The 27796-nt window shown below is 39.4% G+C and overlaps 2 protein-coding genes across 3 annotated transcripts in view; one reads left to right on the forward strand and one right to left on the reverse strand.

The window, feature by feature from the left end:
• Positions 1–727: 727 nt before the first annotated feature.
• On the forward strand, positions 728–16687 carry CENPJ (centromere protein J). Of its 2 annotated transcripts, none has more exons than XM_032180561.1 (17): positions 728–751; positions 959–1102; positions 1607–2126; positions 3652–3775; positions 5527–5674; positions 7143–7248; positions 7584–9204; positions 10383–10515; positions 11387–11552; positions 12567–12809; positions 13557–13656; positions 14339–14433; positions 15116–15214; positions 15323–15463; positions 15556–15640; positions 15739–15859; positions 16435–16687. In XM_032180561.1, the coding sequence occupies exons 3-17, from the start codon at positions 1692–1694 to the stop codon at positions 16625–16627; spliced, it is 3810 nt and encodes a 1269-aa protein (XP_032036452.1). In that variant the 5' UTR covers positions 728–751; positions 959–1102; positions 1607–1691; the 3' UTR covers positions 16628–16687. The 2 variants fall into 2 exon arrangements, with proteins under 2 accessions (XP_032036452.1, XP_032036453.1); XM_032180562.1 differs by having other exon boundaries at positions 14339–14430.
• A 2663-nt stretch (positions 16688–19350) lies between these two features.
• RNF17 (ring finger protein 17) overlaps positions 19351–27796 on the reverse strand; it is a 43196-nt gene continuing 34750 nt past the window's right edge. Inside the window, exons 29-37 of the mRNA XM_032207409.1 lie at positions 27135–27254; positions 26120–26200; positions 25222–25347; positions 24612–24722; positions 22746–22896; positions 21801–21936; positions 20271–20460; positions 19776–19877; positions 19351–19404 (exon numbers count right to left, since the gene is read on the reverse strand). Coding sequence (XP_032063300.1) covers positions 19779–19877; positions 20271–20460; positions 21801–21936; positions 22746–22896; positions 24612–24722; positions 25222–25347; positions 26120–26200; positions 27135–27254 — 1014 coding nt within the window. The 3' untranslated portion in view covers positions 19351–19404; positions 19776–19778. The remainder of the gene's footprint in view (positions 19405–19775; positions 19878–20270; positions 20461–21800; positions 21937–22745; positions 22897–24611; positions 24723–25221; positions 25348–26119; positions 26201–27134; positions 27255–27796) is intronic.

Consider the following 27796-nt stretch of genomic DNA (forward strand, 5'->3'; position numbering starts at 1 on the left):
TTTTTGTCGACCAAAACCAGACCATGAACAACCCTGAGCCCTGTCAGGCCTTCAGCGTGCAGGAATACTGAAAGCAAAGCTTTGTTGTATTTTCATGAGGATGTCAAGGGATTAAACACGATGCTGTGCTTTTAAAAGGCACGGGTAGAAATCCTCTTTCCCAGCTCAGTAGCTCCCCTTGTTAAGGCAGAACCCAGCCTCAGGGCAACCATGCAGGTGATGTGTTTAGAACCACAGAATCATGAAGGTTGGAAGAGACCTCCAACACCATCTGGTCCAACCATCCCCTGCCACCACTGTCACCCACTAACCCATGTCCCCAAGCACCACGTCCAACCTCTCCTTGAACACCCCCAGGGACGGTGACTCCACCACCTCCCTGGGCAACTCGTCCCAGTGCCTGACTGCTCTTTCTGAGCAGAAATGTCTCCTCATTTCCAACCTAAAACTCCCCTGGTGCAACTCGAGGCCATTCCCTTTAGCCCTATCACTGGTTATCTGCGAGAAGAGCCCGACCCCAGCTCTCCACAACCCCCTTCAGGCAGCTGCAGAGAGCAATGAGCTCCCCCCAAGCCTCCTCCTCCCCAGCCAACCCAGCCCCAGCTCCCTCAGCCGCCGCGCGGAGCCCCTCGGGAGCTGTAGTTCACGCACCGCGGAGCCACCCGCCAGCTGGGCGGGGAGGCCGTGCCTCGGGACTACAACTCCCGGCATGCCCGGCGAGTGGCGCCGGGAGGCCGTGAGATGGCGGCAGGTTTGTAACAAGACGGAGGGGGCAGCGCCGGGGGGGGGTTGGCGCCGTGAGGGTGCCTGAGGTGGGGGCGCAGCGGCCGCTGTGAGGGCGACGGGGGCAGCGGGGCGCTGGGCGTGTGGGGAGGTTCAGCAAGGGTTGAACAAGAGTCGCTGTGATCTGATCCCTCGGGAACGAGGAAACTTTAAAAAGTTGTTCGCTGACCCGCAGGGCTGTTGGGGACTCGGGCTCCTGCGGTCGCGTCCTTTGTTCTGTAGCCCTACCTCTGTGCTCCCTGCGGCACGACAAACGACACAGCGACAGGACACACTGTGTGTGGAGGTGGAGAGTTAATCGCCCTGGGACTCGTTAGAGGTAAGCAGAGCCGAGTGATAACGATAAAAGATGATGGGAAGGGGAGGGGGAAGCTAACAGGCAGCAAGGGCGCAGAATTTCCATGAGAATGATGCGAAGTGTGCATCGAAATACTCACAGAAACAGGATCGTGTTTATATGGACATAATTACAGCATGGCTTTCACACGAGGATCCGATAATGGACATCTCTCACCACATCAAATCCCTTCTCTCCTGTTGCAGACCCTCTTAGATTCAGAACCCCTCTCTGTACTACTGAACAGGATATCATACACAGCTCTGTAATATTTGAGGCATTATTTATTTGAGCGCAGTTGCAATTAAGATTAAATGTTGGATTGTGCTGACTTCCTGCATAGGAAGTTCATTAGTAATTGTCCGAATTGTTTCTATTGCCTAGGGAAAAGTAGACGGTGACTGATTTTTATAAATACTTTAGTTATAAGAGAGTAACTTTCTGCTACTGTAGATTTCTCATTTCGTATATCTGCTTAATTTCTAGGTGCTAAAAATAAGTAATCATCCACGCCAGGTGCCTATGGCTTTGAAAATTTTGCTGTCCTAACACTCCAAGATATAATAGTGTTATGTTGTCGCTACATCAGCAAGTAGATGTGAATACCAGTTACAAGATGCCAGCTGTTGAAGATCTGAGTAGTGAACGAAACTTCCTTGCACATTGCATGTTCGATAGTTCTCGTGCCGGAGTCTTCTTGGATCCTACTTTTGCTGGTTTGAAAATCAACACAGACAATTTATTATCTGGACATGAAAACATCCCGGCTTTCCCTGCTGAAGGGTTGCATCTTTCAGAGAGCTGTTCTGTAAGTGATGACTCCTTGTGTGAAGAACAGATGCTGGAGCCTGGCAGCTCTTGTACACTTCAGCAGGATACCGCTGAAACATCTCTCCCAGCAGCAGCATATAATGTAGAAAGTTCTAAAACAGACTTTGTCCGTGGTGAAGTGGATGGTCGGAATAAATCCGATTGCTGTGATCCTCTCTTACAGAAGCTTGAACAGGTAACAAAAAGTTCTAGAATTCTTTGACATATATAAATTAGGATTTATGTTGGTCCTATATATGATTCTTCATACCTGAAAGTATGCAAAATCTTTTCCATGTATGGAACACAGTAGGCTTAAAGAGCAAGCCCTTGGTCAGTTATGCATGCATAAAGGTTGGTGTCCTCCTCACGACATGCCAGTTTAACTGGTTTTCACTGGCACAGGTTCCAGTTCAAAATGAATTGTATTTAGTGCCAGCATATTTGTTCTCAAAAATATATGTATTCTTAACCAGGAAAGATGAACACAATTTTACAATATTCCATTATTTCTTCACTTAAAAATGTGGCAGTGGGATGCTGGTCGTTACAGTGGGAGTGCTTCAGTGCAGAAATTCACAAGACAGTGAAGTTGTGTGTTCTTGTAGCTATAGCAACATCTGCCGTTAGTTCTCATTGTATGTGTGTCTGCACCCTTATACCTGTTTCTGTTTAGCTGAAGAGAGAAGTTGGTGTTGTATATAGACAGATCTGAGACAATAGGACAAAAAGGCCCGGAATTACAACCCTGTGATGTTACTTTTTTTTTTTTTTTTTTCCAAAGCAAGCCTGCCAGCTGATCCGCTGTGTCTGGCAATACATTTGCTTATAGCTCTCCCCAATAAGCAGATATAAATTATGTTAGCTGAAGGTATTAAGGCGCACTTTAATAGGTCTTGCTGTTCAGGATGAAGAACTCAATTCCTTGTCCACCCTTCTAGAAGTTGCCTCAGTGCAAATCTTTGTTTGTGCAAGTGAAAGTGTGGGGGGCAAAGAGTGAATCTCTAGAGTATAATTCCACAGCTAAGCTTATAAAAGGTTTTTTCATCCCTGTTCTACATGTAAGAAAAATTTTCATTCACTGTTTTTGTTATGTCAGCAGTATCCAGCAGTGGCTAACTAACACACATTATCTGGTTAAGGGCATCTGTAAAGGAATTGTTAAGTCTCCTGTCTTGGAAAGTCATTGACAATCTAATATATGTTAACAATTATTTTAAAAATATATATAACTTACATGTAATGTTTATTTCCAAGATCTCAGATAGACTGAAGATTACTGATACGTTCATATAAAGAATACTGATATATATACATTTTTAAAGCTTTCTTGATTTTGAGGTATTTCACATTTTAATAAAACCACCACATCCAAGTTATGTTAAAAGAGCAGAATTTGAATGTTTTTCTAATACTATAGAAATGATTGTTCTAATTCCTTTTGTTTGCAGGTTGGTCAATTAAAGATGAGTGGATTTGTTGACTGTGCAAACTGAAAACAGTATGTGCAATCTGTAGATAGAACTGAAAATTGTGTTCATCAAAGCACTTTGTATTCTTAATTTCCATCATGTTGCACTTAGCTAATGGAACGTGATTAAAACAAGAAATACCTCTTGGCGTGATGACTCTAATGTTGCGGTGCATTCTAGGTATATTTGTCTTAAGTACAATAACATAAATAAATGTCCTCTGGTACATTTTTTTGTTTGTTTGAAAAGCTGAAGGAATTGCAACAACAGAAGCAGGAACAGCTAAAGAAACAACAGATGGAGCAACTTCAAAGGCTGATGGAAGAACAGCAGAAGCTACTTAGCATGGTGTCTGACCAGACAGCAATTCTTGGTAAGTTGAGAAAGAAAGTATAAGGCATACTTCAGTAAACTGAAGAACTTGATCTCATTTCTTCATTAAAATCTGAAAGTGTATTCAGTGTTCTTCACCTTAAGACTACTTGATTAGTCAAAGACAAACGCTGCATCTTTTGAGTGGCTGATAAATGAGTGCTACTGTAGAAGGACTGTTATAAAATCCTTTTATAAATTGCCAAGAGTAATTGTAACTTAATCAATGATGGGAGCCTTGTTTTGAGGAATATATTATAAAAGACAGTGTAAAATAAGCAGTTGATTTCCTCTTTGATTAGCTGTTTTGCACAATACTTTGGATTGCTGTAAGCTGTCAGTGTATCCAAATGAAGTAATACCCTCCCTGTTTGTGCTCATGCAGAACAAATTTGTTCAATCAGTGATGAACTGAACTAGACTGGGGAGCTGATTTGTACTGAAAAACAAACATTTGTAAACAGGATCAGTTTTCCAGTCCAATTTGCTGTGTGCAAAGGGAGAGCACAGTGCTGGGCTGGAAAAAGCTGGCAGAGTTGAGGTAGGGGGATCTTCTTTTGCAGGTAGTATCAGTCTTACCTGATTTAATGGTTATCTTTCTTTTACTCTAAGAAAGTTGAACTAGGGTTTAGTCTTAGAACAATAACTAGATTGCCTAATGAGTTGTGTCTGATTGGGAATGTAAAAGTAGAGGCTGGTTCCTGCCCTTTAGTGCCATTTCTTTTCTCCTGCGGAACAGCGGTGTGTTTTTCTTGTAATTGCAAGCTCTACTCTGATGGCTGAAAATCAAAAGACCTAGGCATTCAGTGGGCTTGACAGCTTTTCACTGGTTGTGATCATCTGGGTATCAGAATCACAATGAAGGCAGAATTTATGCCTTGAATAGTTGTTCTCCACATACACAAAACGGTGATTTTTTACAAGTTAAGTAACTAAGAACGTATCTCATTGTTGAGAGTTGTGCTGATTGAACCCATGTTTTCATGTGGCATACTGAAATAATCTATACAGGGATACAGAATGTCTCCAGTCCAACTCCACCGTGAGGGTTAATAACTGAACTGGTCAGGAATCAAGATGGGTTGGCAAAGAGATGCCACTGCATGACTATTTTACCTGTACGTAAAAGAAATGCATTAGAGTTCTTCACCTTTTCTGTTCATAGTTCTACCATTGACACCAGCACAACTACTAAGCTGCTATAATTGGAATGGGGTTTTGGTTTTAATCTAGCTGTTTAATAAGATTGCTGTAAACCTGTAGAGGTTTCAGAGAAAAGGTATGAGATAGCGTTTCATCGTATTTCAAAGCTTTTAATCCAAGGTCTTGGTCTAAGAGGTTGCAAAAAGATGAACTGATCTTAATTTTTACATTTGTACAAAGGAAACAGAATCTTGATACGAGACCTTTTCAGTAGAGCAGACATTCAAAATTGTTCAGTTATTTTACCTTTAAGCAATACATTAGCAAAGATAATGAACAATCAGAATGGGCTGTTAAGCTGTGTGGAAAAAACTTATACATAATCGGAATGTTCCTTTAAAAAGAGAGCTCAAAACTAAATAAGAATTGAATTGGGGAAATTTTAGGACTCACTTTGTGTGGGAATCCTGAATACGTGACCATGAAGCTCCCTTCTGGCTTTAATCTGATCTGAGTGCTGCTTAAAGTATGAGCTGAAAACGGATTTGTTTGCTTTGGGGAGGAAAAAAAAAAAAGCACAACAACAACAGTATTCTATCAATTTCATAGGAAAAAACATGTGGTGCCCAGAACAAAGGATGGAAAAAATAACGGAGGCTGAAGATCCACACAATGATCCTTTATGTGTGGAAGGTGCAGATCTCTCTGAAAAGTCCAGCAGAGGAAAACAGTTGTGGGTGACTAATACAGAGGAAAGGTAATTCAGAACATTATTTTTTACAGTTCTAAATACCGAACACAAGCTTGATTGAATTCCGAGTCCTGATTAATTAAGAGTCTAATATTCTCAGTTTGTATAGCTTTTTCAGCCAAGGATTCCATTTTGCTAGGCATGGTGGAGACCAGTAGTAAGAGAGGCTCTGTCTTGAAATTGCGTGTGCTGTGAAAGATGTGACATTGTGTATTGGCTGAAGAGGTGTGTGAAACGTGGAGTAATCACAGTTCAGAAGCACATCTTAGTATAGGCTTAGCATATTAGCAGTTATAATTACTGTTCCCAATTTGATGTATTACAATCTCCTATCCATTATTAGATAGCAAAAAATGTAATGTGAAGGAGGAGTGTAAGGCTATGACTTTTTAGTTTATTACCAGGAGTTGTTTAAGCATCTGGGTATGGCTAAGAAATAATAATAGTGCTTGTGGGAGAACCCTTCTCTTGTGTGGTAGGAGCTTTGTTTATGGAGTGGATGGACTAAAAGTAGTGGTTGGTGCTGTTTTGAAACTCTGCCTTGTCTGTCTGGTCATCACAAGGACCAGAAATCTTGTTCTAAGCTGTGGTAGGTTGACCCCAGCCAACAACTAAGCACCCAGGCAGCTGCTTGGTCATCCCTCCCCCCCAGAGCAGAAAGGATGGGGTGGGGGGATCTGAAAAGTGAAAGTGTAAGAAGTTGTGGGTTGAGAATAAAGACAGTTTACTAAGTGAAGGAAAGGGGAAGAAACCCAAGTGTTACAAAGGCAGTCACTTTCCACCTCCAGCAAGCAGACTGATGCCCAGTTGGCTGCTGAACAACAGCTGTTTTTAGAAAACCAAGCCCAAAGGTTTCAGTGCTGAGCATGACGTTACCTGGCATGGAATATCTGCTGGGTCACTTTGGGTCAGCTCTTCTGGCTTTGTTCCCCTCAATCTCCTATTTGCCGGGGGAGAGAAGTGGCCAGTGTGAGAAACCAAAGAAAGCTTTGATGCTATGCAAGCAGTGTTCATCAATACCTAAAATATTTATGTGTTATTAACACTGTTTTAGTCACAAATCCAAACCACAGCACCATGTGAACTACTGTGAAGAAAGCTTACTCTGTCCCAGCCAGACCCAGTGCAAGGTGATACTGCAGAAACGAGCAGTGTGACTAAAATCCAAGCGAAAATTCAGTGGTTCAGGCAGAAGAATGGGTCAATGAGAAAAGCAGTGAAAGAAAAAACAGCAAAGCCTGCATAAAGGTGCTTCTAGATGTGTATTAATTATAGCAGGGATTTGATAACCACTTATCAAAAGATAAGCGGCTAGTGGTATCATTTCTCAGATTAACTTTGCCACTTAATGACTAAAGTACTTCATAATTCGTCATTTTTTATGTAATTGCGCCCTAGGCCTTTGAATAGTTGGGATGCTAAACGCAGTTAAATTATGTAGAGACGTAAGACTTGATTTTTTAAATTACTCTAGACCTATTAAAGCTGCGATTCAAGAGAAGAAACAGACATTTGAAGAATTTCTGGAAGAACAGATACAGATAGAGGAGCAGCGTCTGAAGCAAAGCCAGCAATTACAGGTTTTTAAATTTCTTTTTTAACTTTTAACTCTTTTTTTTTTTTTTTATTTAATACAGTATATAGTGATGAATGCTTTAAAAACATACAAGGCAGATTCTAGCATCAAAAGCTAACACTGATTGCAATATTCACATTTGAAGATTTTACTGTAAAAATTAAAAAAAATCAAGTCCTGACTACTTCATTTGTTTAAGATGTTTTTAGAAACCCAGTAGAAATATGCTATGTAAGTTCCTACTGATATGTGGGGTTTATTTGGAAAAAAAAAATCTTAAAACTGTGTAAAGGACTTTTTAACATTCTCTACGTGTTAATTTTCCATATCCACTTTCAGGAGACAAATGGATCAGCCATTCAAAAACCAGTGATCAAACGACCCTTTCTGAAAAGAGGAGAAGGTTTAACAAGGTTCACTAATGCCAAATCTAAGATAACAATGCTTGGAGAAAGCATGTTGAAACCTCCACAAAGGGTTTCAGATGACAGAAACGTTAGAGTGGACAGATCACAAATACAAAAGAAAAGCCTGCCTCCTAGCAAAGAGCTCGTTTCTGGGAGCCCTCTTATGCCACGTAAAAAAAATAACCAGCCTGATAAAGCGAAATATTGTCCTATTCAGAAGACCCTTGTACTCAGGAATCACAATGGAAAAAATACCGTGCCATTAGAAACAAGAATGCAACCAGGAAAAAATCTTGATGGACAGATGAGAGATTCTTTCCCATCAGAAATTACCCACAAAATAGAAAATAAAGAGAACGTAGTGGAATTTGCTAAGTCTAATGCTGGCAAAATCAGAAAAAAATTACCTGGCATGGAAAAGCCTCAGTTGTCTTGTGAGCTGGCTAGTGCCTTTTCTAATGTTAAATGTCCTGCAGGTCACCCTGTAAAAGATTCAGAACTGTCTTTTGAAGTTTCATTTCAGAATAAGTTGGAAAACTGGGAAAAAGAAAAGGAAAAAGAAAATCTAGAATTAGATGAATTTTTGTTTCTGGAACAAGCTGCAGATGAAATATCTTTCTCAAGTAATTCCTCATTTGTGCAAAGGATCTTAGATCAAGATCAGCAAGCCTCAGAAGGACGTAGAATGTCCTCCACCCCTATCAAGGCAAAACAGCAGCAAGTGAAGGAGCTTGCAGTTAAACTTATAAATGCGAAAAATAAAAAGGCAGAGTGTATCACACAGGGAAATAATAAAGCAGTTACACATGCAGTCTCAAATTCAGGAACAGCTTCTAGACTGAAGGATCCAGTGAATAAAACAGACAGTGTGATGTTTTCAGGTTCTTCCTTGACAGCAGTTCCTGCTTTAAAAAGTATTCAATGGACTCTAAATGAAGATAAAGACGAGGAAAATGGTGATACGACTACAGATTCTGAGCAGGAATTTGAGACCACGTTAAAAAATGAAAATGAAGATGTTAAGGGATCCTTTCAGAGCAATAGAGAAAGTGATCCAGGGTTTTTTGAATGCGGAAGTTCTACAGATACCAGCAAAGAAAGCAAATGTGGAGGTGACTTGTCAGACGAAGACTGCAGCACAGTGTCAAAGCAAAAGATTAGACAAACTTCAGACCATCAGAGAAGCGTGTCTTGTATAAATAGGAGTAAGATCGAGTTTGATGACGAAAGGACATGGAGTGATCTTGATGAATATTATTTTCACAATGATTTACCTGACAAATATACTAAAACATCCTTACAGACAGACTTTTTCAGCAAGAATGATACAGCTGTCCCAGACAAAGCAATAAAGAGAAAAGTTGCCTCGAAGAAGGGAGATGAGCTGTCCAAACAGCCTGCAGCAGACAGTGATGCAAACGGGCCTCCGGCCTCAAACCTCATGATGAAACTGTTTCCCTCGCTGAAACCGAAGCAGAAGGCAGGCTGTCACTCAGAGCATGAAATCAAATCGAATGTGGAACAGGAGTCGGGAGCTGAGAGAACAGCAACTGGTAGGAAATGCTGAAGAAAACATGTTTTTCTTTCCAAGGCTTATTCTGCAACTTGACTTTACACCAAAAAGTCTAAGTACAGACTCCTGCTTCAGGGAATGGCATTTTTCATCTCTTCTGGTTGTGTGGCTGGTGCAATCTAGCCATTCTGTAGCTTGCAGAATGAGTCTGTGGAAGGGCTGCCTCTAAGAGCTCCTGTAGAAGTTGTATTTATGCAAGATTGCTAAAAATGCAGTTGTTCAGTGACAACATGATGGTATAGCCTAGTATGCCTTCTCTGGTAGATGATGGTAGGTGGTAAATTCATTGCAGCAGAGCTTGAACCCATTTAGCATTTTTTTTCTGTTTAGAAATTCATATAAAAGCTACTACATCTACTTACTGCTTTGCAGAGAACTGAATTTGCTGTGTTGTTTGTGGGAAGTAATGGTTGGCAGCTTTTAAGAGTGAACGAAGCAACTGACTGCACTGCAGTGTCAGTGCTTAGGCTCTTCACTTGCATACTCAGAAGCAGACTGTTGAAGTCCAATGAGTGTTAAGCTGTGGCTGATCAAAAAAATGGGATGGCAAAGAAGCCCACAGATATGATTATGGGCCTCTTAAAGATATTTCAGAGGCAGTGTGAGCAGTTTGTGTTGTGACTACAACTTGGAAAATTCAGAGCCATGAGTTTTTCCTGTTTGATGTTTTGCCCTCAACACACCTTAATTAACTTCTCTAGCTTGACATGAAGCCCTTCACGTTCCAATTCCTAATACAGACTTAGTTCTACAAAGGTGATAGATGCACTTGGTATATCAAGTACTTACAGAAACATAGAAAGGTTTGGGTTGGATGTGGGGATCCTTATGGATCACCCAGTTCCAGCCCCCTGCCATGGGCAGGGACACCTCCCACTAGACCAGGCTGCCCAAAGCCCCATCCAGCCTGGCCTTGAGCACCTCCAGGGATGGGGCATCCACAGCTCCTCTGGGCAGCCTGTGCCAGGGCCTCACCACCCTTGAGTATATAGCACAGGGTGCTTTTAAATGTTCCTTCTATGTTATTTCAGTATTAGCAGTGGTATTGCAAGAAAATTCTATCTATAGAATAGTATATATATTTTAAATGGCCTGTGGTAATTGTTCACTTCAGTCAAAGGCTGCTTAGACAACTTGCACCTGATTGTCCTTTGGTAGGAAACGCTGTTCCATCCCAGATATTGAGAGAGAAACTCATTGAATTGGAAATGGAAATTGAGAGGTTCAGAGCTGAAAACACAACTCTAACTAAACTCCGTGAAGAAAGAGAGCACGCCCTGGCAAGTATCAGGTAATTTTTAATTGAAAATCAGGAAAGTTTTAATTGAAAACAACTTGGGGTGTTCACTAACAGTATGTTCCATGTTGTCCTGTTTGTACCTAAATAGTGTTACAGTGATAAGGATAAATAATTGGTGTGTTTCAGTAACTGGAGACAGGTCAAGAAACTGGTTGTTGCTCTATGGCTGTATTAAACCGTCAGTATTACTCACAAATTGCCAATCTTGGAATAATATTAAGAACTCCTACTGGTTTAATATGATATCCTTGAAGGCTACACCTGGGAGAATTTCCTCATGTATAACTGAGCGGTGTTCTGAGCAGTAGCACAGTCCCAAACTGGTCTTGCAAAACAGATTTCATGCTGATGTGATCGATGGTTCTTCCTATGGAGTGAATATTCAAGTGTACAGAGTTTGACTTCATTTCAGTCCCCTGGTGACTTCCAGGTGGCAAAGAGCAAAATAATCCTCTGGTGACTTAAAGGAAGCTCCCTACTTCCTACCACAGTCACATTTATTTTGTTTGGAAACAGCATCGTGTTGGTGGCTAACATGTGGGACCTGGTAATGGCTGATTCTTTTTCACACTGCTTTTGGGGGAATGGTGTTCTGCTGCTTTAACGACTATTGGCAGATTTTGGTGAAGCTTTGCTAAATTCAGGGTAACTTTTGTGACTAGAAGATGGAAACAATTGGACTTCGAATGCTATCTGTGTGACATTTCTTACTGCTTAATACTCTTTATAGTTAAACCTTCTTGGGGGTAGTAGATGCTGGGTTTTAATCAATGACTGCAAAATTCAAAGTTTTTTGATTTTCTCACTCCAGACTTGTAGGAGTCGGGCTAAAAAAAAAAAAAGCTTTGTTTTATAATTACAGGAAAGAAATTGCAGACTTTCAACAGCAGAAAGCCCAAGAACTGGCTGAAATAGAAGAATATAGGAAAAAAGAAATGAAAAAACTGCAAAAGGAGCGTAAAGTTTTTGAAAAATATACCACAGAAGCTAGAGCAATTCCAGACAAAAAAGAACGTGATGAAATTCAGGTATAAAAATGATAATTATTATTCTTGTCCACACAGGAAAATCTAAATTAATTTAAAGGGAATTGAGAACTAATTTATAACTTAATTTGAAAGGTTGCAAGTCATTTCAAGATAGGAACTGTAGACACAGCCTAACTGAGAAAGCAGTTATGGTCTTCACAATGTTATGTGATGGTTTCAAGGCAAAAAACAAACAAACAAACAAAAAAAGCAAATCGTTTTGTCACATTTCCACAATAAAAGCTGCACTTGACTATGGTACAATTTCCTTTGTCTTTGATACAAAATTACTGTAGCTAATATAACACTGCAAGTTTTTATTATGGTAATGGATCAAAATGCAAACTAGAACCATACTTGAATTTTACTCTGTTTGTAACTGTTCCAGGGTAAAAATAGTTACCTTCTACAATTTTCAAAGTTGTGTTTTGTGATTACTTGTAGTTTGTTAAAGGTCAGAAACATACAAATGGTATGTTTCTTCACTGTCAGGATTTATGGTATGTTAGGCATACAGACAAGTTGTTTGAAACTTCACATGTGGGTATGTCACCTTCCTGACATTACTTCAATAGGTCAAAGTAACATTTGCTAAACTGGCCAGGCAGATTTATGTGTATTTTGTGTGTTTGTATCCTCCCTATTTCCAGTGCCAAGACTTTTAAGGGCCCTCTGGAGGGTAGCCTTAAAGATAACACATTTCTGCCTGAAGCGTGTTTGTGCAGGCCAATCTATAAAGTGTAAAGGATGCTCAGAGGGGAATGAAAGACATCCTCTGATTAAGTTCAGCTTATAGAGTTGATACCTAAAGTTGATCCTACCATTTTCAGGGAAGAAAACTTCCCCTACTTTTCATCGTCTCTATTACACAGATCTTTCTTTTTGCTGCTAAGTACAAGTATTTTTGTATGTGTTTTTCTTCGTTTTGCTTGTACGTTTCTTCCTAGAACATGAAGATCTTTTGATATATTAAAAAAAGATCTTATTTCACTTATAAATGTGCATTTTTCTAAGGCTTTAAAACAGCAGATTGCAGAGTTACAGGAAGATTTAAAACGAAAAGAAGCAAAATGGTCAACCACCCATAGACGCCTGAAGGATCAAATAGAAGCCTTAGTAAACGAGAACATGGAGCTAAAAGAGGAAGTCAAAATTATGGAGAGGTTTCGTCTTGAAGCCTGGAAAAAAGTAGAAGCTGCTGGAAGCAAGAAGAAAATTGAAAATTCTGGGGTGACTCTAAAAAGAGCAGAATCTGTAGTAAGTTTTTCATCTCAGTGTTTTAAGTTGGTGGCTGTGAATACTCTGGGTTTTGGATCATAAAGTTGGAATCCAGTAGCCACAACCTAGACATCAACTTTTAATTTACTAATCTCGGGGAGTCTACTAGTGGTGCCAGACACAGAATTTGATTAATCTCACGTTCTCTCCAACTGTAAATGTTCACAGAACCATGGAATGGTTGAGTTGGAAGACCTCTGGGGGTCACCTGGTTTAACGTCACTGCTCAAGCAGGGACACCTAGAGCAGGCTGCCCAGGACCACGTCCACACGGCTTCTGACGATCTCCAAGGAGGCATCATTATGTGCAGTATCTGTTCTGTTGAGAAACTTGTCATCTTTGAAATTCAAAATGATGCAATTATAAGAGGAAAAGTACATAGACAGGATATAACCTGAGAACTTTTGTACCTCAAGGATCAGCCAGGCAAATCAGGCAGTTCATTGTCTACAGAAGTTATATTGAGTTTTAAAACTATTATTTTGGATTGCTTGTACCAAATTAACATTCTGTAATTGGTGGTAGGGAGGCAGCAGACAGAGGAAGAGTTCCAAAACATAGCTTGGGCTACATCGTGCAAACCCTTCTGCTGACTGAATCTCAAAAAATGTAGTTCGTGAAGAAAGCTTGCAGTTAGTTTCATGACAAATGGTGTATAAATTTTATTGCAAGTGAACAGTTATTGAATAAAAGTCACATAACCCACAAATAACTCTTCCTTCCAGAGTCTACCAAATAGAGGCCTGAAAAGCCAAACTGGATCTTCACTTCTTCCAGCACAGAAGGGTGGCAAGATAAGTGGCAAAAATTATTCACAGGCAAAAGGTATAAATGTTTGTCTAATCAGCAAATTCTTTAAGAGTTAACAGAAAATAAATGTAGAGGGAGCAGTGCTGCTGTTCCTTGGTTTCCTTCTTTGCAGTTAGCTGGCAATAGCATTTGTTGCTATATCCCTTCCTAATGAATCAGCAAACATAGCAAGCAACTGGAGGGTTGTAGGTTTTGTTTGTTTTTTGACATCTCTAAAGGCAGATAACCAGGATGTTACCTCTTAGAGGAGTACAATCCAGAATTGAAGCCCATGCTGTTTTTACTTTGATAATCATTCTGGAAAGCTAGGGAAGACACAGGAAAAGTCTGCCAAAGACTGTTCTTGTTGAAAGATTGTCAGTCCTGCTTTATTGATGATAAGGTATGGCTAGTAAGAATGTTACCAAGATCCCTAGGTGGAAAAGAATCTCCTCTATAGATCTAGAAATGAAATAGGAGAGAAAGTGCAAGTATTTTGTTGGTTGCAATGATTCTTCAGTCAAGCATGTTGCTAATACGTGAAGCTAATGACTTGCCCCAGAGAGCTGAAATGCTGTTTTTTCATAAATGTACTGCTTTCGTTTTCTGCTGCATTAAAGAAATGTAGGTGTCCTGTACAACTTCATCTCATATATAACACTTAAACTGTACTTTAATTTTACTGGCCAAATTAACTTCCTTACGTTTATCTGAGTAGGAAAGCTTTCTAAAATGCCTGCCTCAGCACCTGCTAAGGACAGAAGCAACTCTGAGACAGCGGCACTAGAAGATTCTTCTAGGACTTTTATGGTAGTAAGTCTTGTATCTCGATTTTTAAGGGGAAAGAACAACACAAAACAAATAAAAAACCCCATGAAGTTATCTGTACTTAAATGAGTACTTGGAGGGTGACCTGGAAAGCTGTTGACTCATTTTTTTTATATTATTTTTCTTGGTAACGAAATTGCAGTTAAAAGCTATATAGTAGTCAGTGCTTTACCTCTCTCTAGCTGTTGCAGCATTCTTTGGCTGAGGAAAGGAAAGAAAGTAATAATCTACTCCCTAGAATTTTGCAGAATGTTTACCTTTTTTAGAGGAGGGAAAAACCTGACTATTTATGTTCCCTGCAGAGAAACCATCCAAGAATTTTTTAAGAATTCTTAATTGCTGTAGGTAGCATTTAGGTTTTATAAAACCTCATCAGCTGTTTCACGCCTTTGTATGGATAACTTCAGTCTGTTGAGGACCACACTACAGCACTGAATTCCATTACAGCTTGGACAAAAACTGACCACAGACAAACTACTGCTAGCCAGAGTACCTCATATAGTAGATGTTGCATAAAATCCAGATTGGGTTTATGACTTCCCAGACCTGTCTTCCTACCCTCATGCTTCACATTTCCTAGAATGCTTGTCAGCCTAGGGAAAACAGTTGCATGATGACAACTTAAGTTTCACTTCAGTTTATGCTTATATTACCGGTGTCATTTCAGGACAGCTCTCCTAATGAAGCTTTTGTGCCAGCACCATCTGGACCTGAGCATACAGACGGTGAAGAGATAGAGAGAGAAATCGCTTATCCTGATGGAAAGGTAAAATGAGAGTGTGGCATTTGAAATTCTGTGAGACACTTGCTGTGAAAGATGAATGGGTACCTGAATGGGATGGCTAAATATTGATCTCTGCATTCCATTCATTAGGTTGAAAAGGTTTTGAAAAATGGCTGTCACCTCATATTTTTTCCCAATGGGACATGGAAAAAAGTGGGTTCTGATGGGAAGACCGTAACAATAACCTTCTTCAATGGGGATGTGAAGCAGATTATGCCTGATCAAACAGTGGTATGCATCCTACACCTTCTCCCCTATACTTATACGTGTGTGTATGCACACAGTTCCTGACTGGATACGTTAATTTGCACTGTTCACTGCAGATTTATTATTATGCTGATGCTAAGACTACTCATACTACATACTGCGATGGCTTGGAGGTCTTGCAATTTTCAAATGGACAAATAGGTAAAGAAATCATCCAACCCAGCCAACCCTCAAAACTACTACATATGTATGCAAAACACTCCTGTACTTACGTAATATTGTCTCAAAATACATTTCAGAGAAACACTATCCTGATGGCAAGAAAGAAATCACTTTCCCTGATCAAACTATCAAAAATTTATTTACGGATGGGCAAGAAGAAAGCATCTTCCCAGATGGCACTATCGTTCGTGTTCAGCGGTAAGCTTTGTTTTCAAGTACCCAGACTGCTGACAGGGAAGCAGTAGTTAAGAGCTCCCTGCCAGAGGCAGTATAGAGTGATGTATTTGTAAAAGCTTATATTTGAATATACTGGACTGAGAAGGCTTGCTTACTGTTTGCGTTTTCTTGTATCATAGAGAGGATGGAGAACTGAATGCCTGTATCTATTTTCTAGTAAGAAAAAAGTTACTTAAGCATTCTCTAGAATTACAAGTGAGAAGTTACTTAAGGCCTCAAGCAGGTCTGACACCCAATCTGACTGCTCAAAAAATTATTTTAAACTTTTCCTGGACCTTTGCAGAAATAGATTAAGAGCAGAGAATGCATAGCAGACACTCTTGAGTATAAAGAAGCCATGTCAGTTTTGGAGAAACATGTTTGAGTACCAACCACCTGGGATGGTATTTAATAAAAGAGGCCTTTCAAAAATACTGTATTAATTTCTTCGTTTAGGCTTATGTATTTAATGCTTGTTCCAAGAATAAATCTAAGCCTACTTACAGTCCTTATAATTTTTACAAAAAAAATCACTTATATACATGTATTTAATGCAGAGATGGAAGCAAAACTATTGAGTTCAATAATGGCCAGAGAGAGCTACACACATCACAGTTTAAGAGACGGGAGTATCCAGATGGTACTGTTAAGACTGTGTATACGAATGGACACCAGGAAACCAAGTATGTCTCTGGGAGAGTAAGAGTAAAGGACAAGGATGGCAATATCCTCATGGACACCAAAGTGTAATAAGTTCATGCTGATCCTGTTGGCACATCAGCAAAACTATTGTACATTCCTGTAAACAAAAAGAACCAACTTTTAAACTTACGTTTTGTATATATTGTTTATAGTTTTCCTGAAATAAATTTATTTTTCAGTTGGTATTACTACATTACTACTTTCAGTTGTTTTGCCTGTTTCTACTTTTCAGAAGTTGTTTATTCATTGTGTTCTATGAGGTATAGTTTAAAGGGTGTCCTTTAAATCCTTGGCTGCCAGTGAAAATTCATCAAACAGCTGCAGATGAACTTATTTTAAAAGTCGAAGAGAAAAGCCATTCCATCTAAGGTGAAAGTTGCTTGTGTTAGAGTAAATCAAGGGCGTGTTTCAGTCAGGCTGAAGCTTATTCTTTATTTTGCTTTCATCTGAGTTGGGAAATGAGCATCATCAAACCCAAACTGCATTTTGTAAACTGCTCGTCTTTAAGGCTAGCAAAGGCAACTGTGAAATAGGTTAATTCTCCATGCTGTTCAAAGAAAAGGGGGAGTAAACATCAGAAACCACCAAAGGTAATCTTCTCATCCCATTCTTCCACCTCATCCAGTTGCAGACTTGTAAGCTGGCTCATCTTTAAAAATTCCCCAGCATGTAGAAGTCTTGTTACTGCTGCTATGTCTGCTGCAGCGGATGCTGACAACGTAGACATAGTAATTCTTGTTGGTCCCTTCCAATTCGGCTACTCTAAGTTTATTTCACTTGCTTTTTCCTCCTGCCCCTACCCCCCCAACTGCCCTTTTCCTTGGGGAAAGCAAGCTCTGTAGTTACTGTGCTCTATTTTACTGAAGGAGTAAATTAACTTGCACTGGGATGTACACTTACTCAGCTAGAAGGTGGGTGGTGGGCTGTAGAGGCTGGTCATGGCAGTTCTGGCAGCCTGAAATGGGGGTTCTTAATGTAATTCAGGCCCATGTCTCTGTCACGATGGTTGGATATGATTTTTAATAGATACAAGAACAACATTACATTTGAAAGATGATTGTAACACCTCTGGTATTTAGAATGGCATGTAGGACATTTCAGCACCAAAATACATACTAAACCCATGAACTAATCCTTCCAGTGCTAGTATAAACTGGCAACTTACAACACTTAGTGCACAGACTGGCTGTAAACTCTGTAGTTAGGTTTTGTACATGTATTCATGTCAAACACAGAAATGCACAAGGGGATGGGTGGTCAGGAGGTTCCCCCTGAACGTAAAGAAATGGCTACGCAGGTGACAACACTCTGTGATTCAATGGTACAAGCCCATCTGCTGCAACAGCCTGAACTGGACAGTGCTGCCTTCCCTCTAACTCTGTTCATCTTGTTAACTTGGCAAAAAAATGAGCAAAATGTAACTTCAGCAAACCGAGTTCCAGCTACTACCACAAAGAAACAAGGGTGGAGCTCAAGCAGCACTTGCTGGGACAGAAACACACCTCTTCTGATCTTTACAGAGGGCAGAAAGAAGAAAGAATGGTTTTGGTCATAGATATTCTGGTCACACTTAAGTAGCCATTTTCAACACCATCCGAGCAGGGACTCAACTGGAGCTTACTTCTGAAAATACTTCTACCAAAAACAGGAACTTGCACTGAATGCAGGACTACAAAGTTAAAGATGCCCAGCCTCCTCCACTGTAAGGGCTACGGTCAAAGTAAGAAACCACAAAAGGTCATGCCAAAAATCAGGGAGTACCAAATAAACAAAAAGAAGCAGAAGTCTCACATTGTCACTACCAGATTTCTAAGACATACAGAGCACCTAAAACCCAGCTGGTTGTAATGAGATTCAAGCCATGTCCAGGGGCGGACACAAGCAATCCAGGTGAATTTATCTATTTAGGTATTTGTGAGAAAGTGAGTGTAACAAAGACCTCTAAGAGAATGAGAGGCTGGAGTCAGTTTAGTTTAAAGAGACTATCACCTTCACTTGTGTCTGATTTCAAGACTTGTATTTTGCTACACCGATTTCCTCTGTTTTCCCTTGATAATCTAGATCAAATTCTCCATGGGGTGACTGAAGCACCTGAGCCCTGAATATAAAGGATGCACTACACTAAAAAGGTTTCTTTGAATGTCTCTTTATAACAGGAAAGAGAAGAAAGCTTTCAGATGTATGCTGAGCAGGCTCCAGTTTATTCTAACACTTTGAGTTGAACGCTACAGCGCCTGGAGTAGGAAGGAGGCGCAAGGACACCCAAGCCAAAAACAAAACACAGCAACAATGCAAATGTGTTTCAAAACAAAACGAGTAACATTCCCCACCTCCCAGCTGTTCATTCCTAGCTCCAGACTGGTACCAGGAAACTGTCACCAAAGATGCCTGAAATATGAACAAGAGTTACATCACAGTAATAAAACTATCCTCTTCTCAACATTATTTCTTCATCTATTTCCTTACTACTACACATTCATTCCAGCTACTCTTATCGAAGAATTATCACAAAACACCACTTAATGCTGTATGTGAACAGATAGCAAAGCTATCTATTTACATCTCAATTAAGAGTCAGAATTGTAAAAAATCTATAAATGCAGATTAGGAGAGTGCTTCTTAAGTGGGAGGGAAAAGAACTACATAACATCAAGTTGGTTAAGGAATCTGAAAAGCGAAAACCCAAACCAGTCTTCAGCATTCTCTGTAGACACCACATGGTGTAAAGCTTTTCAATTCAAGTATTCTGTGTTCAGAGGGATGGACATCCAGGAGTTACAGAGCCCAGTATGAGAACCACTGGCCCAGGACGTTGAAAACAAATGCTGAAAATTAAGAAAATAATTTATTACTATGATTGTTTGGATAGAGTACACTGCCACTCACCTGCTAGGAACCTTCTTCAATGACTACCAGCAGATGCTCCTCTTATTATTGCCTTAAAACTCCTAAGTTCCAGTACCTGTTAGTCATTAAAGCTGTGTGTGCTTCAGTTATGTGTAACTAACTAAATTCCATTTTTAAACAACTTTTATTTAATTAGAAGAGTGGAAGTGTGGACAGAAGAATTTTTTTTTTTTAAATCTAATTCTGTTTGTGGTCAATCAGTTAGCATATTGAGACCCTAACTTAAAACTTTTGAAACAATGCCTCTTCGTGATGATACGAATTTGTAATTCGTATTCACAGTACTCACATGTCACTCCTCCAACTCTGCAAGTCCCATTTCTATCAGTTTCATATGAACTAGTTTTTGATCATCTTCATACAAGGAAATGGTGACCTCTGGTGAAGAAGCCTGAAAATCAAAGTTTTAACAGTTTTCAGAAACATGACAATGATCTGTTTAAACCTCACAGACCAACTAATAGTAAAAAGGACTTTGCTGGCTATTCTCACTACCAAATGGAACTGTGAATACAGAGAGTATTTCTGTAAAGGAAATTAAAGAAACTTTTTTTTCCCCCCCAAACCAGGAATGCTCAGCAATTTTTTTTTTTTTTGATTGCAGACTTCAGGAAAGAGCCACATGATTTTTTCACTTCAGTAGCAGTTCCTTCATGGTAAATGGTTCAAGATTTTAAATTATGAGTGTCCACAGGAGAACAAGTACTCAGAAATTATACAAAGATTGCCAGAAAGAATTTTAGGCTGAGCTGAGCAAGAATGAAGAAAAACTGCTGTTTCTCACAAGTATGGAAGCAGAGAGCTGTTTTCCTTCAGTGCAGTCCATCATAGCCCACAGTGCTTCCATGCTCCACTCGGGACAATACGGGATTCTTTTTGCATTTGTATCACTTAACAGAGGTTTAAATCCAGCCAGCAGAGCTCGCACTGCCTGAACGGGATACTGCAGCAGGTGATGAGGTATGCAGCGCAGCCTGCAACAAAAATGAAGTGTTTGTCTGCAAGAACCTACCTGTCAAGCAAAACTGTCACTGGAAACAAAGAGACAGTTTTAATGGTTCATGGGACAGTTTTAAGGTGTGGAAATGGGGTCAGGGGCCCTGCTCTACAATAGCCTGCTGGTGTCACGCTGAACAATTCACCATGTAGGGCCGCGCTCTCTGAAGGACTTTGGCATCCTAACTATCATGAAGTAGGCCAGTGTCATACACCAGGCACGCTGGCTCCCCATTACAGCACCCACAGAGGAGTCTCAGGTGCCCAACATAGACTGGAGTGAAGAAGAGAAGAGCAGGACTTCCAAGAAAACCAAGGGACACAATGCAGCCTCTACACCTGGTGCATCTGGACAGTGATGTAGATCTCTGCAGTTCAAACTGCTTCACTCAAACGTCCTAGTCCGACTACTTGATGTAGTACCTTAGATCTGTTTTTATCATCTCATCATTCACCTCCCTCTTTCCATCCCAGAAATAAAAGAATAGGGATGCTGAACAAGAAGCACAACCCTGAAGTGTATCTCCTAAGACTGTAACAGCCCAGGAAGCAGGAAATCTGTTCAAATCCCCATTAAGTAAATCTGTAGCTGCTCCAGTGAGCAGCTAACAAAACTGCTACATCAGTCTACATCAAAAGCAAGTCAGTGTGACTTATTTATATAAAATGCAAGTGCTTCAACAGAAATAATTCAGAGAAGCTTAGGGGACCATGAAAGCCTAGTGTCTGGGACATCTACGCCTGTGCACTGGTGCTTGAGGAGTAGTTCCTAGCAGCTCAGCATCAGGCAAGAACAGGGATCTGAACTTCCAGCTTCCTCATAAGCAGCGTGGGGCGTGCTTTGTTCAGTCACTTCCTTATCTTATTCCCGAGCTGTCTTCTACACAGGTTGAGCTGCAAAGGGTCAGAGGATTTATTTGTACAGAAACCAGGGACTAAGCCCTCCAGGTAAAACCTTCTTGGGTGTAAAAGCAGATTGTGAACCCAAGCCTACCTCACAGGGTATGAAGTTCAGTAACCCAATGATGGAGAAACCTGGTATTATAGTAACGGGCTTCTCCCAACTACCCCAGAGACAGAAGCAGGTGCACACCCTAGTGCTCTGCAGGCAAATTGTGTAACCAGCCACCTAACTTTCTCTCCAACTGAAATCTAATGCTGCACTATTACTTACTGTGTATCTATAGCTATAGACATGTGATTAATGCATTTGTGAAAATACACGCACCTGTAAATACTTATGATATAAGCACATATATACATACATACACATGCACACACATCCACATTTTACATGCATTTTTTTCTGATTATTTACTTGCTTGTTGGAACAACTGAAAAATTGCCATAGTCAACAAACTGAATCAGGATCTTATCAGGGTTGAGTTCTTCAACAGAGAGGAGCTTCGCTCTATACCACAAACCATCTCTGTATTCTACAAGGCAAGGCATTTCTGCAAAAACAAAAGCCCCAAAATACACTCAGTGCCATACAAACTAATTAATGTCATCAATTCTGCTTTGTGACTGCGATTCTATTCTTTCTCTAATTCGTAATATTCTCTCTGAAATTCAATTCACAATCACTAGGATGTAATTTTAGTCAAGTTAAAAACAGCCAAACTGCTTCATGTTGGAAATTTCCACTTTGACTCTCCTGTACACTTCAGTTAGCAAACAGATCAGTCTTTTAAGGTGGATACTGCATAAAACCAGAACTTTACAAGTTACTAGAAACAAGAACTAGCACTAAGTAGTTTCTTCACAAAGTTCTAGATGAGTGCAGTTTATTATTTTAGGCCCTCTAGCTGTGGACAGGAGAACTGCATTATGTCATGCCTGATCTGAGAAATTCAGAATTAAAGTGAGATGACACTCTCTAGGGTTCAAGTAATTTCCAACTCTAGATTTTCAGTACACATCTTATGTCTTTTGAGTATTTAGTAGACTTCCAGAGCCATAACTTCAGGGAAGAATTTTATTATTGCCGTATTCAATCTAAATGCTATTCATCAGCTTCAACACACAACAAAAATTTGAATTATTTTCATCATCCCACTGAAAAACAGTAACAGAAAAGTCTCCCTTTCATGCAAAGAACGCATAGTGTATCATATGATTATCATACAGATTTGCTTTTTACTCTATTAGATTTATTCAAATATCCATAAGTAACAGAATTATTTTGATTCTTTGAAAAGAATTTCAGGCTTTTGTTTATACACATGGAAAAACAGGTGGGAAGATAAATAAACTAACATACCTGTTCTGAAGTTTGTCAGGAGAGGAAGAGAATCCAGATTTTTATTGCACCATTTGAGGGCTTCATTGAGGCTGTCCAAGTTGCAGCTAGCATCTCCCTCTGTGGCAGACGGCTTGGTAACGTTCTCAGAAGGATTAAGACAGATGTATACCTATCCAAAGAAAAGGCTCCCATATTACAATTTTTGTAGGCTTTTTATGACCTTCAAATTCCACCACTAATCAAGGATTATTAGAATACCACCTATTTCCATCCTGGAAAGGTTTCAGCACTTACCTCTCCCCTTTCTTCTTTCCTCAACTTACAAATAACTTTCTAGTTACACATTTTTCCCCCCAAAGTAGAAGAGAGTAACCATTTATTAACACCACATTTCAATATTAAAAAGAAAGAAGCAAAGGAATGCACTTCATAGAGAACATACCCATGTGAGATTTCACAGGTGTCCCTCATTAGGGTTCCTCCCTCCTACCACTTGGGGTAAAGAATCTCACTTTATAATGGCAAACCAGATTAATTTTAAAATTAGTGCAAGAAGTTCTGAAACTGCATTTTATTTGCTATGCAAAGACATTCCATTCATTTGATTTCTAACTGCGTCATCAGTATAAGGCTGCAGGTCCAAGAAAATGAAACTTTAACCAACACACAGACAAGTCATTCAGATTTTAGATCACTTAAAATGTCTTGTTTTTTAAACAGGGACATCGCATAACATTGATATTCTACAGATAGTCCTAGTAATTAATGAGTAGGCTATCAGTATTTGTAAATTCAGCATTATGATTCACCAGCCAGGAAGAAAATTAATTTTCATTTTCTTACTTGTACACGGATCTATAACCAAGCCACAACTCCATCATGCAACTGATACTTAAATATATGAGTCCAGAGCAGGGCCTGGTGTCTGTGATTATATACCATGATCAAAAGCACGAGTTAAATAATTTGCAAAAAATGAACCAAATAAATGTTGGTTATCTCCTTCCCCTCTTACAGGGGAAACATGAGGAGAATCCAATAAAAGCCCTTTTCTAATGTATCCTAACACTTTCATCCTGTATTTAGTCAAAACAATCGTCTGCATAGAATATACATTTTCTGGGGAAGATGCATGTAAGTAAGTTAGTGTAGTGACTTTGTAACCAAACCGTAATACTGAAACTTAAGGCAACTGCTTCTATACTGTAAAACCTGTTATTTACAGATTTACCAAAACAATACAAGCACTTCAACATAAATCAACCCACTCAAAAAACATTTTTGAGACAATCATCTTCTCGCTGCTTTGTTTTCCAGTCTCATCCAATATTCAAAGTCCACACAGGAATGTTTTTTTTTTTTTTTTTTTTTTTTTTTTTTGATCATCAGTGTTACATTTGCCCTTTTGCCTGGGAGACTGCACAGGGCAGCTGTGTGGGTATGCACAAAAAAATCAATGACCAGTCATCGACCGGAGACAGCCAGATGACTGTAATAGCCACAAACTGTTCACATTATTAAACAATATCCCAGAAATTTAATTTTTGGGAATAAAGAATATAAATCCTTAGTGTTCTGCTAAGTTAAAATTCAATGACCCACTTCCTTATTATACAAGGTGAATTAAGTACCATACTACAAACCTTGCAATTCCGATTTTTTTAGGGCAACAGGTAGTATTTATTTCACTATCCACCTGCTCCCCCGGGTTATTTGAAATGAGCTCATATACAGATAGCTGCAGTACTTGACCACCTGTATCAATACATAAGTAGCATTTTGTGACCTATTTTTCTATTATCTAAACTTGTTAGCTGTGATCATCAGCATGATGAGACCGCAGCATTTTCTGTCTGCAGTGTATGAGATGTTATCAAAACTCACCTCCTTAGGGGACACAAAATGGGTAACTCTGACAGGAAAAGTATCTCCTGGAACAGGCAGTGGTGGCAATGTGTACGAAGGCAAAACTTGAGCACTTCCTTCAAGCAGCTCCTAGACCAAGACAGACTTTAGTTAAGAGTCAGATTTTGTAATAAAATGCAAGCTTGGCTTGTGTGTGATTTCTGGTCAAAGGAATTATCTAGCAGCAACATGTCCTTGATAAACATATAAATCAAGTGCTATGAGAGACTAATTTATAATTAGGTTTTCCATGGTTATTCAGTCCTAATACACACAAATTCCGTGAACTGTATCACAACGATACTGGCTCGCATGCTACAACTTAAACGAGCAGTGACAGCAGTATACATTGTACTGCAGAATTGTTTTCTTTCCAGCATGAGTCGCTGCTTCAAAAAAATATACTATCAGAGAAATACCCTGACGAAATCACACCTACACTTGTTATGCTCAGGAGCAGTGTACTTGATCTTAATACAGTTTATATTTCTGTACGGTTTTGCAATATAAAAAATAGCAATCAACCGAAGGTCACAACAAGAAACTGGGTACTCTTTTGAGTAACAACAGCAGAAGCCCAAAATCTCACCTGCTTTGGTATGCCCTGACAGTCTTTAGTGACACAGAACTGCTGGTAGGCCATGAAGGAGGAAAGTGACATTCCATCGAAATACAGGCTGACAGACAGCTTGCCCCATGGGTTATCCGGTAGCTGCTACTTACACAAGGCAGAATAAGATTACAACAGTAATAACACGACTGATGTTTTGGAAGTACTGACCAGGAGATTCTAACCTGCTACTCCTAATGACACCACACTCATTCCCTCAAAGAGGCAAAAGCAGTAAGGATTTCTTAACACCAATTACGGCACAAACTGGAACGTGACTGCATCTGTCTCTGGAATGGCAGCACCACCTAACCTGTGTAACACTGAAACATCATCCCAGGTTTGCTCGCTTAACGATAAACCCTTTCCTTTCACAATTTACCACTAGAAATTATTTGAAATTGCATTTTTTTTCCCAGACAATAGGTATTTGTTTTCCTATAAAGCTAATATATGAATTTAAGCATGCCCACATTCAATTATCATAGAATCACAGAATATCCTGAGTTGGAAGGGACCCAATAAGATTGAGTCCAACTTCTGGATTATGTTCAAATTATGTCCAACATTCATCACTTAAAATTGTATTTAGAAGAATTTACAATGTTGGTAGGTAAGATGTTGACAGAATACAAACATCAGCAAAAGTGTTAATACCTCTAAAAGATAAATTTAAGGCCTTGAAGTCACTGGAGAAATAACTTTAGCTTTCAATTCTTCCCTCTCAGAGGACGTAAAGACTAAGGATAAAATGTTTTATCTAAGAAATACATTTTTTGCTACATTCCTTCACCTAACAGTCAAAATAGAAGTTAAAAAGAAAGCAAAAAAAAAAAAAGGTAAGCATTTCTCCACATCTATGAATAAACAAAGTTACCTGAACATGTATTTCAACCTCTTCGTTTGTAAGTAGTTCTTGAAGGATGTGCACTGCATCCCGCTGCCAAAAATTTCCAACCTATTTGGTAAAAAAGCAAGAAACCCCTGAAGAGTGAGGTGCTTATAAATAATACTATTATTCTTATAAGTAACACTATTATTCTTAAAAGAGATGAAAATATGTGTCTTATTGAGCAACTTCTTTGAAAGCACACATAATTAGCCTGAGTTGTCTACAACAGTTTATACGCTGTCTGCTATTTGGTACACTACAGCTCCTTGTGTAACAACGCTGACCAGCAATTTTCAGATCTTGTAGTGACTTAGAAAGAGATGCTGCTTGCCAAGTCTAACCTGTACTACATACAAATTGTCATGTATATGTGCAAATTACATGAAACATAACCAGAAGATACAGAATTAAACTTGAAGATAACAGAACAAAGATACTGGGTACTTTCAATACTCCGCAATATCCATTTGCCTGCCAACCCATAGGCCTATCTTTCCCCATAAACCTCTTTTTTCATCCATCTGAACTGCTTCTAGCAATAAAATAGTTTTCTTTAAAAAAGTATAAGGTAAGCTAGCCATTTCAGTAATTCACACTTACTAAATGCACCATTCTCAAATTAGAGTAACAAAACTGACTCGAGAGTTTCCAATTTTCTGGCCATTCTACATTAAGAGATCCAGGACTTGCTTCTTGTTGCTGCTATTGTAAAAAACAAACTGCCGCTTCAGAGTATCATCCTGCCACTGCCAGCCACTGTGGTGTCCTGACTCAAGGATTTCATTCCAGTGACAGCTGCTTTTGAAGCATGATTGTTTCGTAAAGCAATCCATTATTTTCTGATAGAAGACTGCCTTGCTGAAGTGATCCTTATCAGCTATTCCCTGAGTTCTCAGAGGAAAACAAAAACACCAGCAACTACTCTCAACCTTTGTATGACTGAGCAGTATCATCAATTGAGTAAACACCTAAAAAGTCTTCAAAATTTAGCCTTACTCACTGGTACTGTCTTGTAGAGCTGACATGGTATGCAAAATGGAGGAGTATCAGTATACAACGTAGTTGGATACAGATGACACTGAGGGACCTTCTCTATATATCCACGGTCGATGTACTGTACCTACACAAAAAGGTTTTTCTAAAATAATTCCTGCTTTTAAGGTCAAAAAGCAAAGGGCTTATTTATAGCATCATTTTTCCAGAGGAAGAAAATAGCTAAGGAAGAGACTGAAGAACTGCTAAGACATTTATCTTTCAAGAGATCTGCCTCTTCTGAAGCAAGCTACAGCAGTTTAAAACTGAAATAAAAACCACTGTAAGCTCAGAACTTGTCAGAGCTGAGAATCTATAACCAATAAGCATGCACAGACTCAGGAAATTAGATAATACTAACTACTAATAACTGCTAATTGGAAAAAGGAGCTCTATAACATAGCAACTATAACAACATATAGCAACTATAACATAGAAACAATTCACAGTCAAGAACTACTTGCTTGGTAGGTGCAAGCTAAAGCAAAAATATTTTCAATGCATTCTGCTTATGATCCTAAGAAAAAAGCAAAAAAAAAAAAACAAAATTGGATTACCTACAGGTAATCAAGGGATCAAAGACAGCTTTATGCTTAAGAACATTTATCATCAACAGGATTACTATGGGAA

Source organism: Aythya fuligula, chromosome 1, assembly GCF_009819795.1.
Source record: "Aythya fuligula isolate bAytFul2 chromosome 1, bAytFul2.pri, whole genome shotgun sequence".
Classification (NCBI taxonomy): Eukaryota; Metazoa; Chordata; class Aves; order Anseriformes; family Anatidae; genus Aythya; species Aythya fuligula.